General features: G+C 55.0%; 1 protein-coding gene across 1 annotated transcript in view; it reads left to right on the top strand.

Moving 5' to 3' along the window:
* GRAMD1B (GRAM domain containing 1B) overlaps window positions 1–16,484 on the top strand; it is a 173,324-nt gene extending 156,840 nt beyond the window's left edge. Inside the window, exons 10-20 of the mRNA XM_068554599.1 lie at window positions 278–434; window positions 1,512–1,701; window positions 3,358–3,501; window positions 4,460–4,578; window positions 4,850–4,992; window positions 6,986–7,089; window positions 7,725–7,928; window positions 8,965–9,055; window positions 12,791–12,898; window positions 13,217–13,334; window positions 15,869–16,484. Coding sequence (XP_068410700.1) covers window positions 278–434; window positions 1,512–1,701; window positions 3,358–3,501; window positions 4,460–4,578; window positions 4,850–4,992; window positions 6,986–7,089; window positions 7,725–7,928; window positions 8,965–9,055; window positions 12,791–12,898; window positions 13,217–13,334; window positions 15,869–15,958 — 1,468 coding nt within the window. The 3' untranslated portion in view covers window positions 15,959–16,484. The remainder of the gene's footprint in view (window positions 1–277; window positions 435–1,511; window positions 1,702–3,357; window positions 3,502–4,459; window positions 4,579–4,849; window positions 4,993–6,985; window positions 7,090–7,724; window positions 7,929–8,964; window positions 9,056–12,790; window positions 12,899–13,216; window positions 13,335–15,868) is intronic.
* Window positions 16,485–16,755: the final 271 nt, after the last annotated feature.

The raw sequence follows: 16,755 nt of genomic DNA, 5'->3' as shown, positions 1-16,755 counted from the left end.
GACAAACAGTTTTCGTATTTAGGTAGGGATAAGTCTAAGGAGGGTGCCTAGAAAAGGTGAGTTTGGGGACAGAATTTTACCACGGGGAGGGGGTGTCAGGTGGGAAGGAGGTTTTAGGAGAGCAGTTCGGGGGCAGCTAGAGGTTTGAGGAAGGTCATGCACAAAGCAAAGAAGCAGGAAAGCCCATAGTTTGGGATGGATCGATGGGTGTGAGTTTCTTGTGGGTCGGCCGTCTTGGCCACTGAGGCTGACGTGGGTTCACGTTGTCCCTTTTCAGCTACTGTGAGGAGATCCCTGTAGAGGAGAATGAAGTGAATGACAGCTCTTCCAAAAGCAGCATAGAGACCAAGCCGGATGCCAGTCCACAGCTGCCCAAGAAGTCCATCACCAACAGCACACTGACGTCCACGGGGAGCAGTGAAGCGCCCGTCTCGGTACGGGCAGGGAGCCCTTTGCTCCCACCCAATCCGGCGGCAGTGTTTCCCAGCCTTGTTGACTCCACGGGACCCCAACCTGGGGAGCAGGTAGAGGGGAGGTTGGTTACACTGTGGTCGGTTTATGCAGGGAGGCGTCCTGGAGCAGAGGCACTCTCTCCATTCAGATGAGTGTAGAATCCAGAGCTGGGTTCTTGGTGCTTCGGGTACCAGATTTTGTTTGGCTTCGGAGCAGATGAGAGCCATTTCAAGTCCACTGTGTGAGCTTTGCTCTTGGTGGGCTGCTGTGATCCGCCCACTGGTGGAGAACTATTCCAGGTCTTTTTTTTCACTGCCTCGATCTAAAGTCAAAGTTGTACATGAATAGAGGACTGCAGAACTGCTATCTGTTCATTCATTCTGTAAATCGTGATGGAGCTCCTAGTGTCAACACTCTGGTTTATTTTCCTGCTGTGCTAGACTTTGCAGAAGAGACAGAAATGTGTTAAGAAGGACTCTGTCCTCTGGGACTTGGTTATAGAGGGGATAGAAGCTTGGTGAGGGAAGTGTCGGGGTGTGAGCTGGCAGGTAGAAGAAAGGGTTCCCAGAAAAGGGAGCCTTGTATTCCAGTGGCTTAGGGGTCAGACCACTTGGCCTTAGAATGAAAGCATCATGCATATGATGCCTAGTCTCCATTTTCTGTCTCTGAGGTTGACTTTAAAATATAAAGAGTTGTACCCATTCCCTCCCAGGGCTGATGGGAGAATGAATCAAAAACTGCTTAGGAAGCCTTTTGAGCCTCTCAGAAAACAGGGCACTAGTTGGAGGCAGGCCCACGTTGTTACAGGACGGTGGAGGCCTGGCCCCAGGAGAGGAGTTGGACTATGGAGCTGCCTCTGCCCACGTGTGGGGCTTGGTGTCAGGAGGAGGGCAGGGCCCTGTGCTGTGTTCTGTCCTCCCCGGCAGAGCTGGGGAGACCCCTGACCCCCACAGCCCAGCCCCTGAGCAGCTGCGTTCTGAATGTGCGGCCTCCCGCGGCCAGCTCTCTGACTTCCTCTTGGAGAGTAGACCAGGCTGACCGCTCTGTCTCCGCCCCAGTTTGACGGCCTGCCCCTGGAGGAGGAGGTGCTGGAGGGCGACGGGTCCCTGGAGAAGGAGCTCGCCATTGACAGCGTCATCGGGGAGAAGATTGAGATCATTGCGCCTGTGAACTCCCCTTCGCTAGACTTCAACGACAACGAGGACATCCCCACCGAGCTCAGTGACTCTTCCGACACCCACGATGAAGGTGGGCGTCTGACAGCGGGGGCAGAATGGCACTTCCTGTCTCCAAACATTTTGAAGGCTTAACGGATGTTCCCGTATGGAGACTGGAGTCAGTCTGGGTTCCTGGCGGAAGGGTGGGTGGGTAAAACAGCTCTTTTAAAAAAGGTGCACTTGTTATTAGCAAACATCCCTTTTTTCAGGTACTCACCATACTATCCTTGTCGTTTCATATTTGTCTTTTTCTTTTTTTTTTTTTTTTCAGTTTTTTTTTTAAACATCTTTCTTGGAGTATGATTGCTTTACAGTGTTGTGTTAGGTTGTCTGCCATTTAGTCTGTCACTCCACGTGCCCCCTGTTGGCACCGGCGTGCCCTGCAGCTCTGCCCCTCACAGTGTTTACGCGTATACGCCACAAGCAAAGTGCCAGTCAGCTGGTCCTGGAAACACATTTTAACAGACACTTGCTTTGGTGGCTCCAGCGTGGGGATTTCGGACCTAGACTGTTGCCTGGTCAGACAGACTGAGGAGACTGCCCTTCTGTCTCATACTCCTAAGTGGGTAGCTTCTTACTTCCCTCCTGCGTAGGGCTGGCGTCTAGCCCTCCCTCGGGAACACGCTGCCTCTGACATTCCAGGGCGAGAGGCCAGATCCTCAGTGTTCACGGGTATGGTTGATGGCTTACCTCCTTTGAGTTGGTGGTGGGTTCTGACTGGCAAGGCTGTGCAGGCAGTGCTCACTCACCCATCTGTGGACGGTCTCCTGTGAGTCACCGGTGGGGCTTTCTCACCTGCGGTGGGCTTGCCCACTGCCACCTAGGGTGCAGGGTCGGTGCAAAGGACTGCGCAGGTGGGCACTGCCTAAGAACCGGGGTGCCGTCACGTAAACTGAGAAGTGAGTATCCCCCGAGCTGTGCTCCACGGTCCTGATCCTGCACAGTCATGGGCACGGACCCTCCAGGATGCTCGTGAACTCCTCCCTGGCCTTCTCAGGGTCACAGGGACGCCAGAAATGGCAGCGTTCTGCTTGAGATCAGATAACAGCCCGTGCAGGTGCAGTAATTAGGGCCTGTGGGGTGCCGAGGGCTCAAGAAGAATGCTGGGGTTTGAGCAACTCACCCGTACTCAGAAACTCTCTCCTGTAGAAAATTAAATTTTTTGAAGGGGGTATAGGCTGCCTTGTGGAAGGAGAGCAGACCTTGCGCAGAGATCACAGCCCTGCAGACCAGACCAGCCTCAGAAGCTTTTGTAAAAACAGATTCATCAGCGTCCCTGGACACACCGGTGCCATGGGTTGCAATGACATTTGCTGTCAATTGTGGTTTAACTTACAGACTCTTGATGACGCATCCTCTGGGTTCTGGCAAGCCCAGGAAGTAGTCATGTATTTAAACTTTGGTCTAAGATCACTTTAATTAGGAAGGCTTGAGAGTGTAAAGGCAAATAGCACATTCCCAAATTCTTTGTAAAGCTAGAGTCTGTAGCACGCATGCCCGCTGAGGAAGGAGGCCGACTGACACAAAGCCACGAACGGCAGAGGCCAGGGCCCCGCTGCCCCACTCCGCGGCCTCCTTTGAGCCTTGGTGGCCGTTCCCACATTAGCCACGGAGACATAAGTGCTCTGGGGGGGTGACCCTGGGGTGTCCCTCACCTTCCCTGTCTCCCTCCTCATCCTCTCTGCAGGGGAGGTCCAGGCCTTCTACGAGGACCTGAGTGGCCGGCAGTACGTGAACGAAGTCTTCAACTTCAGCGTGGACAAGCTGTACGACCTCCTGTTCACCGACTCACCCTTCCAGCGGGACTTCATGGAGCAGCGACGCTTCTCAGGTCCGTCCCTCCCGGGGCTGGTGCCTCCCACCCCTTCCCTCTCTGTCCACTCTCCCCTCCTCCCAAGCGCCCTCCTTTTCCAGGCCGCCCGATGGCCCGGGGCGCCCCCTCTCTGGCCTCATGCGGTGCCGGAGCTCCTCGGGGCCCTGCCGGCTACTCCTCCCCGCGCCACCGCGGCTGTACGCTCGCCCTCGGTGCCCAGACCCTCGGTGCCGGGCCCCAAAGGCTCGGCGGCGAACAGGATCCGCCAGGGCTCACCGTCTAGTAGAGGGTAGCAGCTACCACGTCCTGTCGGCATGTGCTGTCCACCAGGCGCATTACACTGTCTCGTTCAGTCCTCCCGTCTGCCCTGTTTGCCAGGATTGTGAGCCCCACGGTACCAGTGAGGACGCTGCAACTCAGACCATTGTTAGACGCCCGAGGTCATGCAGCTAATAGGAAGGGGCCCAGCTGCGATTCAAACCTCAAGCTCTCAGAGTTGATGCTTTGCACCTGTGTGCTCCTTGCCCCTGCTCGGCCGCACCGCAGGGACCGGCAGGGCTGCTCGGGGTCCGAGTCTGCGGAAGAGCCCTTGGGCGTCGGCGAAGCCCTCTGCCAGGAGGAGGGGCGAGCCGAGGGCACGGGGAGGTCGTGCCTCGGAGCAGAGGACTTGGTCCCAAGGATCCCAGGCCCTCATCACAGTAACCCCAGTGTTGCCAGCTGCCCCGTAGGTGGCCCCAGGACAATCAGCATTCTGGAGCCCTGCGTAGGATTTCGGCCGTGCTGCAATGAGCTTCTTTCTGCTTTGACGCCCCCTCCTCTCACCCTCCTCCCCCGGCCCTCAGGCTCCCGTTGGCTTCCCGTTGGGGGCCAGTCGGCAGTCAGTACAGTCAAGAGAAGGTCACTGGAGGGGACGTTCAGATGTGGGGATGGCGCGCCTCTCTCCCTCCCTCATCCCATGGCTCCTCTCTCCCCTCAGATATCATCTTCCACCCGTGGAAGAAGGAAGACAATGGAAACCAGAGCCGAGTGATTCTTTACACCATCACCCTTACCAACCCTCTGGCTCCCAAAACTGCCACTGTCAGGGAGACACAGGTGAGCCCCGGGCAGAGGCCAGTGAGGGCGGGCTGGAAAAGCCTCTGTTCTGTCATGGAGGGTTCAGGAGAGACATCAGGAAGGAGTGTCTGGGTGACAGTGTTGTTTAGCCCTGACACGGCGGCATTTGACATGCTTAGATGCTGCCACTTCCCGTGCTTCCCCGGGTCCCCGTTCAGAAGTTGGGGGTGGGCTGGGGAGATTAGGAAGGAGGTGCTTTTCCCGTCTTGCTTCTCGTCAGCCTCGTCCCACGACCCTCTCCTCCCCACAGACCATGTACAAGGCGAGCCAGGAGAGCGAGTGCTACGTGGTCGACGCCGAGGTCCTCACGCACGACGTGCCATATCACGACTACTTCTACACCATCAACCGCTACACTCTCACCCGCGTGGCCCGGAACAAGAGTCGACTCAGGTGCTGTCTCTACGGCCGAGCGGGTGCAGAGCAAGTTCCTTGTGCACCTGGGGGAGCTGCAGCAGAAAGCGTGGATGTGCTCCTGGGGAGGAGGGGAGGCTGGGTGTGCTGGCCGCTGCCTCAGCCTTTGTTCTGTCTTCTCTCTGGAGCCTCCGAGACCAACCCCCCCCCCCCCCGCCCCCGTCCTGACCGTTCTTGCTTCTCTCCACCACGTGTTCCCTTTACCCCTCTGTGCGTCTCTTTAGTAAACCTTTCACAAGCACTGCTTTTTAGTGATTGTCTGCAGTTTATAAAATACTGTGTAGGTACTTCACCTCCAAGAACTGGATTCTTTAGAATAACCCAAGGAGGTGGGTTTATCCTCACTTTTCAGATAAGAAAGCTGAGGGTCATACCAGTTAAGTAACTTTTCCAAGAGTCAAAAGTGTTGAAACCCAGGTCTTAGAAAAGCAAATCTCTGCCCCTCCCACCCTGCTACCCAGCACGGGTAGCTGGGTGCTGGGCGTATTGCGAGTTCCCACGCGTGCGTCTCCCTGATGGTGGCAGCTCCGGCCACCCTGGCCAGCAGGAGTCCCAGCCCACACACCACTGCATTCCCAGCACCCAGCACGGGGCCTGCACACAGTAGAGTCAGAAAAGGTTGACGCAATGATTAGTTAGACGCTGTTTGTGGCTCGAGTCCTGACCTGGGCACTGTGACTTGCCTTCAAGGAAGGAAGAAATTTAGACCCTAACATTCCACGAAGCTTGTAGTCTGACCGAAAAGCCAAGACACACACCCATTTGAAAACAACCGATCGTGTGCCTGTACCTTAGACCCAGTTCTTCTGGTTATATGGAGCAGAAGTTCACTCACATTGTTCAAATAAAATAGGAGTTTGGTGAAAGGCTGCAAGAGGTCTCTGGGGAATCAGGAAGATCTGAATACCCACACCTTGAAAAGGGCCTGAAGCTTTCTCACCTTTGAAACATTTTTTTTGGTTTCGGTGCTTCTCTCTGAGCAACTCCTCGTCCCTCCCTCCCCCCCTCCTCCTCCCTCCTTCCCTCTCTCCCTTCCTTCCTTTTCTCCTCCCGCCCCCACCCCCTCCCTTCTCTCTTCTCCCCGCTGCCCCGCTGTCCCTCCCCTGCAGCATCTGTGTTCCTCGCTTCCAGCTTCCTTGGAGGGTCTTCCAGTTGGATGTCCCTTCCGTCCAGCTCACGCAGAGGTAGTTGGTTGACCCCAGACAGACCTTCACAGAGAGGTGCCCACCCTCAATCCAGGGAGGAGTTGCTGGGTGGGGGTGAGGTGGCCGTGGACACACACACGTCGGGCCGGGGCTGGGAGTGAGGTCCCTTCTTCCTGCTGAGGGCAGAGCAGGGAGTCTTGAGCGTGGGGAGCGTAAACTGGGGGCATCTAGTAACCGATGGAAGCGCAGCTTCAGGAGAGGCAGAGCAGTGTGACTGTGCAGGAGCGGAGGGAGGTGACGCTGCAGGGACGGGGCAGCGGAGGCGCCCACGACGGGGAGAGAGTGCTGGGGACAGAGCCGGAGCTGGCCGGGTCCCGGGGAGGGTGGGGGGGCAGGGGCCAGGCCAGGAGCCGACGAAGATCTTAAAGGTGGACGCCATGAAGCCCGAGAGCCTGCCCTGGGCTAAAAGTCTCTGGAGAAGGAGAGAAGGGCCCTGGGGCCGACAGGCTGCCCGCCATCCGGAGCCCTCCTGGGAAGAGGCCAGGTGGCATCGTGAGCGAGCTCTGGGCTTGGAGTCAGACCCCTTCTTGCTAGTCTTTGGTCTGCTTACAAATTCTAAGACTCAGTTTTCTCTTCTGTGAAGTGAGGGTAAATCCACTAGCTTCACCTACCCCAAGGGGTGGCCAGGGAGATCAGGTGATGTGGATGTGAAGGGGCTCTTTTAACTTGTAAAGGGCTGCTGCGGCCTTAAACCTGAAGTTTCCTTTTCCCAGCAGAGGAGGGTCCGCCCAGCAAACGGCTGATCTTGTCTGTGGCTTGTTTCTCAGGGTCTCCACAGAGCTGCGCTATCGAAAACAGCCCTGGGGGCTGGTGAAAACGTTCATCGAGAAGAACTTCTGGAGTGGGCTGGAGGACTACTTCCGCCACTTGGGTGAGCACCGTTGCTGGTGCTGGGTGAACCCCGTCGCTGGTGCTGGGTGAACCATCCCGCTGCCACCGTTCAGGGAGTGAGAGGCATGGGGCACGGGGAGAGACGGGGCAGTGAGCGGGCTTCACGGGGTCCCTGAGTCTGCCCCAGAAATGGGTACAAAGTTCAGCACGTATGTGAACATACGCACGTTCAAGAGATTCTGACTGTAACCTTTATGAGATCGTTATCATGAAGGGATCCATGACCCCCCCCCCCCAAAAATGAGCCTAAGATCCAGGCACACTGGTGGTGATTCTGTTATGAGAAGGAAGTAGCCTGTGAAGGCGTCCATTGGGAAACGTGACGTGCCCCAGATTGCATACGTGAGGGTGCATGTTGGGAGCCTTTGTCTCTACACACTGTTGAACAACCCAGAGAGGGCTTTGGGCTGGGCTGGGTCCCAGGAGTATTTCCTGGGGCTCATGGGCATCCCTGAGGGACCCCCGCCCTCCCAGGCAACATCCCAGAGTACAGTAGGGGAAAATGGTCCCCTTAGAGAAGGTTCGGCTAGGAGTAGACAGCTGCTTCTGGAGGCCAGCGTGCTGGGTTGGAGGGAGGGGCAGATGTCCTCTGATGTGGCCTTTTGACCCTGACAGAGAGCGAGCTGACCAAAACGGAGAGCACCTACCTGGCTGAGCTGCACAGACAGTCTCCCAAGGAGAAGGCCAGTAAGCCCCCGTCGGTGCGGAGGAGGAAGCGTCCCCATGCCCACCTGCGGGTGCCCCACCTGGAGGAGGCGATGAGCCCCGTGACCACGCCCACCGATGAAGATGTGGGCCACAGGATCAAGCACGTGGCAGGTGTGCGCCGGGGCGGGGGCCGGGGAGGCGTGGCTCAGGGCTGTGGGCGGGAGCTGCGTGCCTACGCCAGGCACGCAGGCGTGCTCAGTTTGCAGTGTGGGGTGGACTGTATAATTGGCTCACGACTCATTAAATCTGAGGCTCCGGATGGTCCACCATTTCCCTTTGCCCTTAAGCTCCTCGGCCCCTGCTCAACCCCCCCCCCCCCCCCCCCCCCGCCCCGTGTGCTCTGCTGAACAGAAGTTGCCTTTGGGTTTCTGCCTCCGTGTTCCCTGAGCTCCGAGGCTCCCTGCTTGACTAGGCTCAAGCCTGCAGCTTCCGAGCGCTTGGGACACGCCCCAGGGAGAAGCCGAAGCTCAGGCCCCAGGGTTACCTCATGACACAAAGGTCAGGGAGTGCAAGGCAGCCCCCTCCTCGGCCCCTGCCAGGCAGTGGGGCTCCCTCCTCCCATCCAGCCATTCACAACCTCCCGTCTTTGCTCGGTCGCGGAAACGTGCAGCAAGGGATTTTCAGGCTGTGCTCTGCACTTCCCCGGATGTTCATCAGATTTGGATGGGGCAGGGGACGAGGAGGAGGAGGGTGCCAGCCTTCCTTGTCCCTCGCCTGGCTTCAGCCAGAGCACTCCCGTGTTGTTCATGAGTTTTACATACAGGACTCCTGGCTAACTTTGCATTCGAACAAACTGGCCCTCAGTGGATTACATGACTTGCTCAACGTCACATGGCCAGTTATGGGTAAAGCCAGAGCTGAAAGCTGTCTCTGGTCCCCGCCCAGTGCTGTTTCCCTTCCACGGCTGCAGGTCGCTGTGTCCTGCCTCTGCATGTCCTAGCTACAGAGGTCAAGTGACTTTCTCATTTGTTCGGTCACTTTCCTGTCCCCCTCGCCCTCGAGGAGCTTCCCTTCCCTGAGGGCCGGGTCCACGTCTCACATCGTTGCCGCGACAGCGTCACGGGCAGTTCTGTGCGTGACCAGCATCATGTCGGTCGTTGGTGGCCTGGCGGGCCACGTGGTGACGGCCTCTTCCTTCTCCCCACAGGTTCCACGCAGACACGGCACATCCCCGAGGACGGCCCCAATGGTTTCCACCTGCAGAGTGTGTCCAAGCTGCTGCTGGTTATCAGCTGTGTGTAAGGGACTCCGGCTCTCCTCCCCCGCCCTGCCCCAGCCACCTTCCTTTCTCACCTGCCACTTCCTTTCTCGCCTGCCACCTCCTCCCCATCTGTCTTCCTCAGGCATCCAAACACCCTCGCTGCTGCCCTGGTTTTTGCTTTCTCCTCTAGTGCCTCTCCAGATCGGTTGCTCTGTCTGTCCTTCCTTGCCTCTTTGCTGCTCTTTCTCTGTTTCACTCAGCACTTACTGTATGCTAGGCCTTCAGGATTCAGAAGTAAATGCTGCGTGCAGCATTCATGCCCTTCAGGAGCTCAGTTTCAAGTGGGTCAAACAGACAGGAAATTCACAGTTGCTACACTGTTGGATAAATGCTAACATAGAGATGCCACAGAGCATTTTAGGAGCCCATTCATTTGTTTGTGACAGACGTTCTGGGTGTCTGCTCTGTGCCAGGCGTCGGGACTGTGCACTTACGGGGCCCACCCTTTGGCAGGGCGGCCAGACACAATCGATGACTAGAGTCCAGGAAAAGTGTATGCTTATTTTAATATAAGCAATGTATAATCACTGCCATAGTGCTGTAAAGCTGTGGGCTCCGTAACTTGCACAGAAAGATGCTGGGCCAGGGAGAAAGTTCGTTGAAAAAAATGAGGGTGTCAGATGGGAAGACAAGCTTTCTGAAGTGTGAGCCCAGAGCCTGCTCAGGACTTGTGTAAACCTTGAGCAGGAACAGCTTGGGCAGCTAAGTACAGACAGCTCTTCCGCCTGGTTGGGCCCACCGCCTGACCGCCCAGCCCTTCCTGCCTGGGCTGTGCTGTGAGACGTGGCGGCACGGCTTGGGGGGCTCAGGAGCTGCCCAGACGCTGGCTCTACCAGGTGTGCACCAGGCATTAGACTGTGCGTAGCTCTGTCCTGCTTCCGTGACTCCCACCCCACCCCCAGCCCTTCCTGCCTTCACTAAAGCATTTTTCAGGATTGCAGAAGCAGGTCCACAGCTCTGCCCACAGGAATCTGGGAAGGAAGTCCTGGACTGACATGGTTGGATTTGCACTTAAAAAAAAAAAATCACTCTGACGGCAGTATGGCGCATGGGTGGTGCATGGGCTAGACAAGAACGGGCTAGAGGCAGTGGGGGCCAACAGGAGTAAACGGCAGTGATCTCGGCAGGAGGGGCTGTCACGCTGAGATGAGGGCCTCCTGGGGCTGAGAGGGCCCAGAAGGTGAAGGCTCGTTACACCTGGTTATGGAGCGAAGGAAGAGGACTTCCTGATCTGCGTGCCTGTAGATGGTTGTGTCATGGACAGAAACCTGGAACTCAGAGGAAAGTTGTCACAGAAGATGCTGTCAGGTCCCGATGTCTCTGAGCTGCCATAGATTGTTCAGGCGGATGTGACAGATAGATATTTCTTGATGTGGACCTGGAGCTTAGGAGGGAAGTTTAGGCTGCAGTTGCAGATTTAGTTGTCGGTAGCGTTAAAGCCATGGTGGGAATGAGATGATCATCGGAGGAGAGTGTGGAGCGTGAGAAAGGAAATGGGCTGAGGACAGACCTGGGGACCACGTACGGAGAGGGGCCTTTGAGGGTCACGAGGGGGGCTCTTTTGCTAACCTTACCTGAATATGTAACGTAAAAGTAGATGCAAAAGTCTTCTGACTATGGCATAAGAAGCCAACATATTTTTACAAAATTAAATACAAAGACAACTGTAAAACCAGTAGAATTCACGTTTAGCAGCATCATTTTAATGTGATTCATGCCATTGTTAAAACTAAATCTCTGATGTTGGTTTTGGTCAACAGAAAACTCTAACCTTGGGTTAGTTCTGCTTAAGCTCTCTCTGTGTTTTGTCACTATTTAGTAGAGAAGGCCAGTGGCCTGAGTAAATTGTATAGCATATTAACAAACGTTGGCGCTTTGTTACTTTAGGATAATTGGGCCTCGTCATTCAACCCTAGAAGGTCCAGGCGGTGGGTCTGCTCCCAGCCTGTGAGTGGAACCTTCTGGTACAGTGCAGATTGCCCTGCGTCTTAGAGGCCCCGGCTGCCATAAGCCTGCCCTGTGGTGACCCCAGCCTCCTACCTCTTCTCTGTTTAGACCACCCCCAAGCCTTCACTTGGGAAGCGGGCAGGGGCGTCCCTTGACCTCCACTGAGCACAGACAGGACTGTAAACACAAACCCAAACGCAAGTACTAAGATTGTGTGCAGCACACCCTGAGGAAGCGGCCTTCAGGTGGTCCAGGCGTACTGATGCGATTAAAGGTGGTATCATTGAAATTCAATACAACATTTAGAAGTTCTCGTGGAAAACTCAGAGAGCCCCAAGAACACAACAGAGTAGCCCCAGGGATTTGCAGCTGCTGCTTTAAGGAATGCCGCCGTCCATAGTGCTGGAAGCCCAGGTGAGGAACGCAGTAACACACACCACATGCACCACACACCACACGCACCACACACCACACACCACATGCAGCACACACTTTGAAAGGTCAGAGGCGTAGTATAGGTTTTCTTTCTTTGTTGGTCTTTTTTCCATCTATTTGTTTTATCTCCCCATTTTTGTCATTCTTTTTCCTGTGTGTCTGTACTTCCTCCTTTAATGAAAATAACTGCTCCTTGTGGAGGGCTTCACATACATTCCTTCCATGCACATAACAACCTCAGCAGGGTAGGTATTATTATCCTGTTGAGGGTACTGGGTTTCAGTGAAGCTAGGAAACTTGATTGAAAGTTGAGATGTTTAAGTAGTGAGCCAGGCTTTGTACCCAGTTCTGCGTGTCTGCGTCCTCTCTTTCCCGGAGCGTTCATCTCTCCATCCCATGAACCTCTGTTATAAAATGATCTTTAGGCCACTGAGGCCAAGAGAAGAGAATTTCCACAGGCCTCAGTGACTCTTCATCATTCCCCACTGGGTCCTCCGGCCCCTGGTTTTCCTGCCACCTCCCTGACTCTGAGCAGTTCCAGCCCATCCCTGAGAAGCCTCGGCTGGTCCTCGTGCCCCGTGCAGGGCTGTGGCAGGTGCACGGAGGAGACGGCAGCTCTCGGGCAGTTGTGCTAACATCTGGGAGGCATATCAGGGGCAGAGCTGGGAATCCCACTGGAGTTCCTCCCCCGGTTTGGGTTTGTAGGAGGAACCTTGTCTCCACTGATCACCCTTGAAGTGCTAAGAGTCTGTTTACAGTTGCTCCCTGCCCCACCCCCCTTCCTGCTAGATGTCCCCATCCTGCTGTGTCTCTGCTCCTGGCATTTCTTTGTCACGGACGCTCACTTTCTCTCTGCCTCGGGTTGAGCGAGGCTTTCCCCTGCCCCACACGAGCCTGTTTCTAACCTCTGCCTCCTCCCCGTTTGTCTTCCTTGCTCCCATTGGGGTCTGTTTCAGATGCTGGCTCTATGATTGCTTCTTTTACCCCCTCATCTCTTTTCCTCTCCATCTTACCTCGCTTCCCCCAGCACCCAGGTGTCTGGGTGACTTGTATGTCTCTCCTTTCTGATGCGTTCACCCCACACACCTCTCCACGGCCCTTTCCTGGCCCCTCCAGATGACACTGCTTCCCTCTCTCTCTCTCTCCCCGCCCCCCGCCCCCCGCCGCCTTGCTGCATCCCTCCGGCTCCCTTAATCACTCACTGCGATGCTTCAGGTGACCCGGTGGTCAAGGACACGGCCGCTGGGGGGGGGGAGCCTGGCTCTGCGAGGGCGGGCGCTCTCCCAGATCCCGTCTCATGGCTCCTGCTTCCCCCTTGTCTCCTCCTTAGTCTGGTGCTGCTGGTCATCCTCAACATGATGCTCTTCTACAAGCTCTGGATGTTGGAATATACCACCCAGACCCTCACTGCCTGGCAGGGTCTGCGGCTCCAGGAAAGGTAACCCTGGCCTCTCCCCCTTGGTCCCACCTTCACCCCAGTCAGTACTGTGTCCCGGCTCCTGCTTCCCAGTCTCCTTGGGGCGGCCCTGCTGCGCTTGGCGGGGGGGATAACCCTTTGGGATGAGTCCCTAGGCAGGCTCTGAAAACTGTCCCTGTAGTTTCAGCCTGCTTCTGATTTGGGGCACAGGGGAACCAGGGCACTGAGCAAGGGACAGAGCACTCTGATGTGGCTCTCTGTCCCTAGGGGTCTGGGCGCATAGGAAAGTCGACGGGCCATAACTCCAGCTGCTGGGGTACCCCTTCTTCTACCCCGCAGGTTACCCCAGTCTCAGACAGAGTGGGCCCAGCTCTTAGAGTCCCAGCAAAAGTACCACGATACCGAGCTCCAAAAATGGAGGGAGATCATCAAATCCTCGGTGATGCTTCTTGACCAGGTGAGATGCCCCCACCGTCCCTCCTGGCCCTGGTCTTATGGAGATGGGACTTCTACCCTGTGCTCTGAGGAGAGCGCCATCTCCATCACTGTCCACCAGATGCCCTCCTCCCATTCGTTCTTCCCCCAGGCCATCCATTGTTCTAATTTTAAAGCCATCCTTGAGTGAGCTGTTGGAGACACCCGTGTATTTCCCAAAATTATATCAGTGAAAGAACACACTGGATTTGCAGTAGGAAAACTGTAGGTTAGATGGAAGGAGAGCTAATTTATTTTCTTGGTAACCCATAGCCATCTGACAGGCCTTGAAAGAGATAGCCCCCTTTTTGCAGAGATTTATCTTCCCAGAGGGCGTGTCTTTCTAATTCCTTTTGACGTGTGCTCCCCTCCCCCACCTCCTGCCCTCAAAACATGCACACAACACCCAACGCCCAGGCCATGGCTCCTCCTCAGGGGCTGTGCTGAGAGTCTGGGAAGATGGCTGGTACTGTGTCTCCTTTTCATAATGTCTCCTTCCTGGTACAGTTTTCTTTCTGAAAAACTAGATGCGTCTATTTAAGAAAGTCTTTCTGGGGCAAAATCAATAGTTAGCTTCATTTTATCAGACTGAGGTGGAATCCTAATCTTGCCACTGACTAGTTTTGTGACCTCAAGCAAGGGATTTAGTATTCGGGACCTTCAGTTTCTTCATTTATAAAATTGGAATTATAATCATTGCTTCGTGAAATTGCTGTCACATTTGATCTGATGGCCCATGGGAGGCACTCATTAATATTCAACTTCACTTCCCCTTCCTGGTTTGGTCTCTTCGCTCTAAATTAAGGAGAGAGAATTTTAATGCAGCTATCACGATCCAGTTTAATGGGTTTAGAGTATCACGCATAACATTGGAGCCACGTTTAAGGAGGGCATTTTTTTTTTAACCAAAGGAGGGCAGACAGCACAGCAAGGAGTTTGGAAGCTCTGGCCTATCAGGAAGGCTTGACAGAATTAAAGATGTGCTCAGGAGCAGGGAAGACTGGGGTGGGTGAGCAGCACAGGACAGTCTTCAGACGTTGGGGTCTAACATCTAGAAGAAGGGTTACACTGCTTGTGAACCTCCAGGGGACTGAACCAGGGCCAGAAGTTACAGGGAATCGGATTTCTGAGTCATCAGCGAAAAGCAGACTCCTTACGGGTAGAGCAGTCCAGCAATGGAACGGGCTACTTCGAAGGGCTGAAAGTGCTCAGAGGGTGATGCGATGATGTGGGGTGAGGGACTTTTGAATTAAAGGCGGGGGGCAGTTGGACTGGATGACCCGGTCCCCTTCCAGCTGTGGAATTCTATTTGGGGTGGGTCTCCTTCAGAAGGAGCTTGGGGCAGGCAGACCTGTAGCCTCGTAGACTCGACTCTGCAAGCATTAAGATCGGTGTCTCGTTCCGTTCCCTTGATTTTGTTTTTCGTTTTTCTTTTCCCCCTTTTTTAGGGGTTGGGGGGCGGGTGCGTGCCACGCTGTATGGCTTGTGGGATCTTAGTTCCCCGACCAGGGATTGAACCCAGGTCCTGGCAGTGAAAGTGCCGTAGTCCTAACCACTGGACCGCCAGGGAATTCCCATCGTTCTGTTCCCTTTAAAAGAACATTAATGGGCCCCTCATCCCTCCTGATATCGAAGAACTAAAGAGAAGAAAGTGATGGATTAGGCAGAGAGATCAGAGGTTCTCAAAATCCATAACTGTTTACCCGTGAACCGTTAACCGTCCTGTGTTAACAAGGCAGCTTTCCTAGAACCAGGGTAGGATTCTACCGCTGGAATTGCCCCGTGTAAACTCCATCCCGTGATGTGGGATGTATCTGTTTCTTAAAGAAGGTTAAGAAATTCCATTAAGATTCAGTTAATTCAGTGATATGGGTACAGCTAGGAGCCTACTCAGTTTTCTGCTTGGCACCCGGGGTGTATGAGGGAAGGATAAGACAGTGCAGTCCCAACACAGCTGAAACAAAGCCGTTAAAGATGACTGCAGCGCAGAGCCCTAGTGAGGGGTCCATGAAAGGCCAGGAGAGGGAGAGATGGCTGTGAGCCAGAGAAAGTTTGGATCTGTTCTTGGCCTTGATAGTAGGTGGGTGAGGTTGAATGGGCAAGAGAGAAGAGTCCGAGCTGGGGGAACATTGTGGCAAAGGTACCAAGGGAGGAGGACAGAGTATTCAGGATCACTGGGAAACCAAGCTGAGTGAGTAGAAGACCGGTCAGTGGCATCGGACGCAGGTCCTGATAGCAATGGAACCTTCCAGAGAATTCTTAATTCAGTGAAGCAAGGACCACAAATCACTGAGACACAGCACTCCTTATCCCAGGGGTTCCCAGTGCTCGATCGGCTGTCCCCCTTCAGCCTGAGACCGTGTCCCTTGAGAACCACCCTTGTTTCAGGAGCCTGCTCCCTTTAGCTCCCTTGGCCTGGCGGGGCACCTGCCATACATGGGTGTGGTGGGTGCTGCTGAGTGGAGAAGCCCACTGAGGGCACAAACCCGGGCTGGGGCGGGCTTCCCTGTCTTACAGATGAAGGACTCGCTCATCAATCTTCAGAACGGCATCAGGGCCCGTGACTACACGTCAGAAAGTGAAGAGAAGAGGAACCGCTATCACTGACCAGGCAGGAGCGGGGGCAGCTGCAGGAGGCCTGTGCAATACGTGTACATAGACCATATAAATATATATGTATAAATAGAGAGAGAATATAAATATATATATTATATACAGATTTTAAAAAGAGATAATGCCTATGTACCAGGGAGAAGGAGCGGGACCGCCCCCCTGTGCTGGCCGGCGGCGGGGCCGAGGAGGGCAGGGACCACCTCTCAGCACCGACCTCCCCTGACCCTCCTCCTCCCCATCCTCTCGTCCCCACCCTTTCCCTCGCTGGCCATTCTTGGCTCTGAGAAGGGAAACGTTGAGCCAAAGTTATGCCTGTGAAGACCCTGGGGTCGTGAAAAGAAGTCTCAAGGGGGCATTGCTTAAGGTGCTTCATTCCCTAATCCCCTTTTGATTTGTTTCCAAAATAAACAAGAATCTTTTTTTCCCTACCCAACACTTCCCCAAGTGTTCTCTTGGGAGCAAGGAAGCATCAAAAGCAGGAGCACAAGTTAAACTCTACCATGTGAGGCCGCCCCCTGCACGTGGCCCGCGCACCATGAGCCGGGTGCAGAGGACCGCGGGACAGCTGGGGAGGCCGCGGAGGGATTGGGCTTTGTAGCCGCAGGCTCCTGAGGGCTTGTGTTCTGAAGGGCGTTCTCTTCCATCACCCCCTGTACCTTCCTCTACCCTGCGTGGGGTGTGGACCCAATAAGGGCTGGGGATTTCTTACTTTCCCACCCTCCCCCCCACCCCTTCTCTCTGGTCTTTTCCCAGGCTGGATCTGGGTGAAGTGTCACTTTTTAGTGCCTAAA

Source organism: Eschrichtius robustus, chromosome 11 (genome assembly GCF_028021215.1).
Source record: "Eschrichtius robustus isolate mEscRob2 chromosome 11, mEscRob2.pri, whole genome shotgun sequence".
NCBI classification, from domain to species: domain Eukaryota; kingdom Metazoa; phylum Chordata; class Mammalia; order Artiodactyla; family Eschrichtiidae; genus Eschrichtius; species Eschrichtius robustus.
The sequence above is the reverse complement of the archived record's forward strand: the minus strand, read 5'-3'. Positions and strand labels throughout refer to the sequence as shown.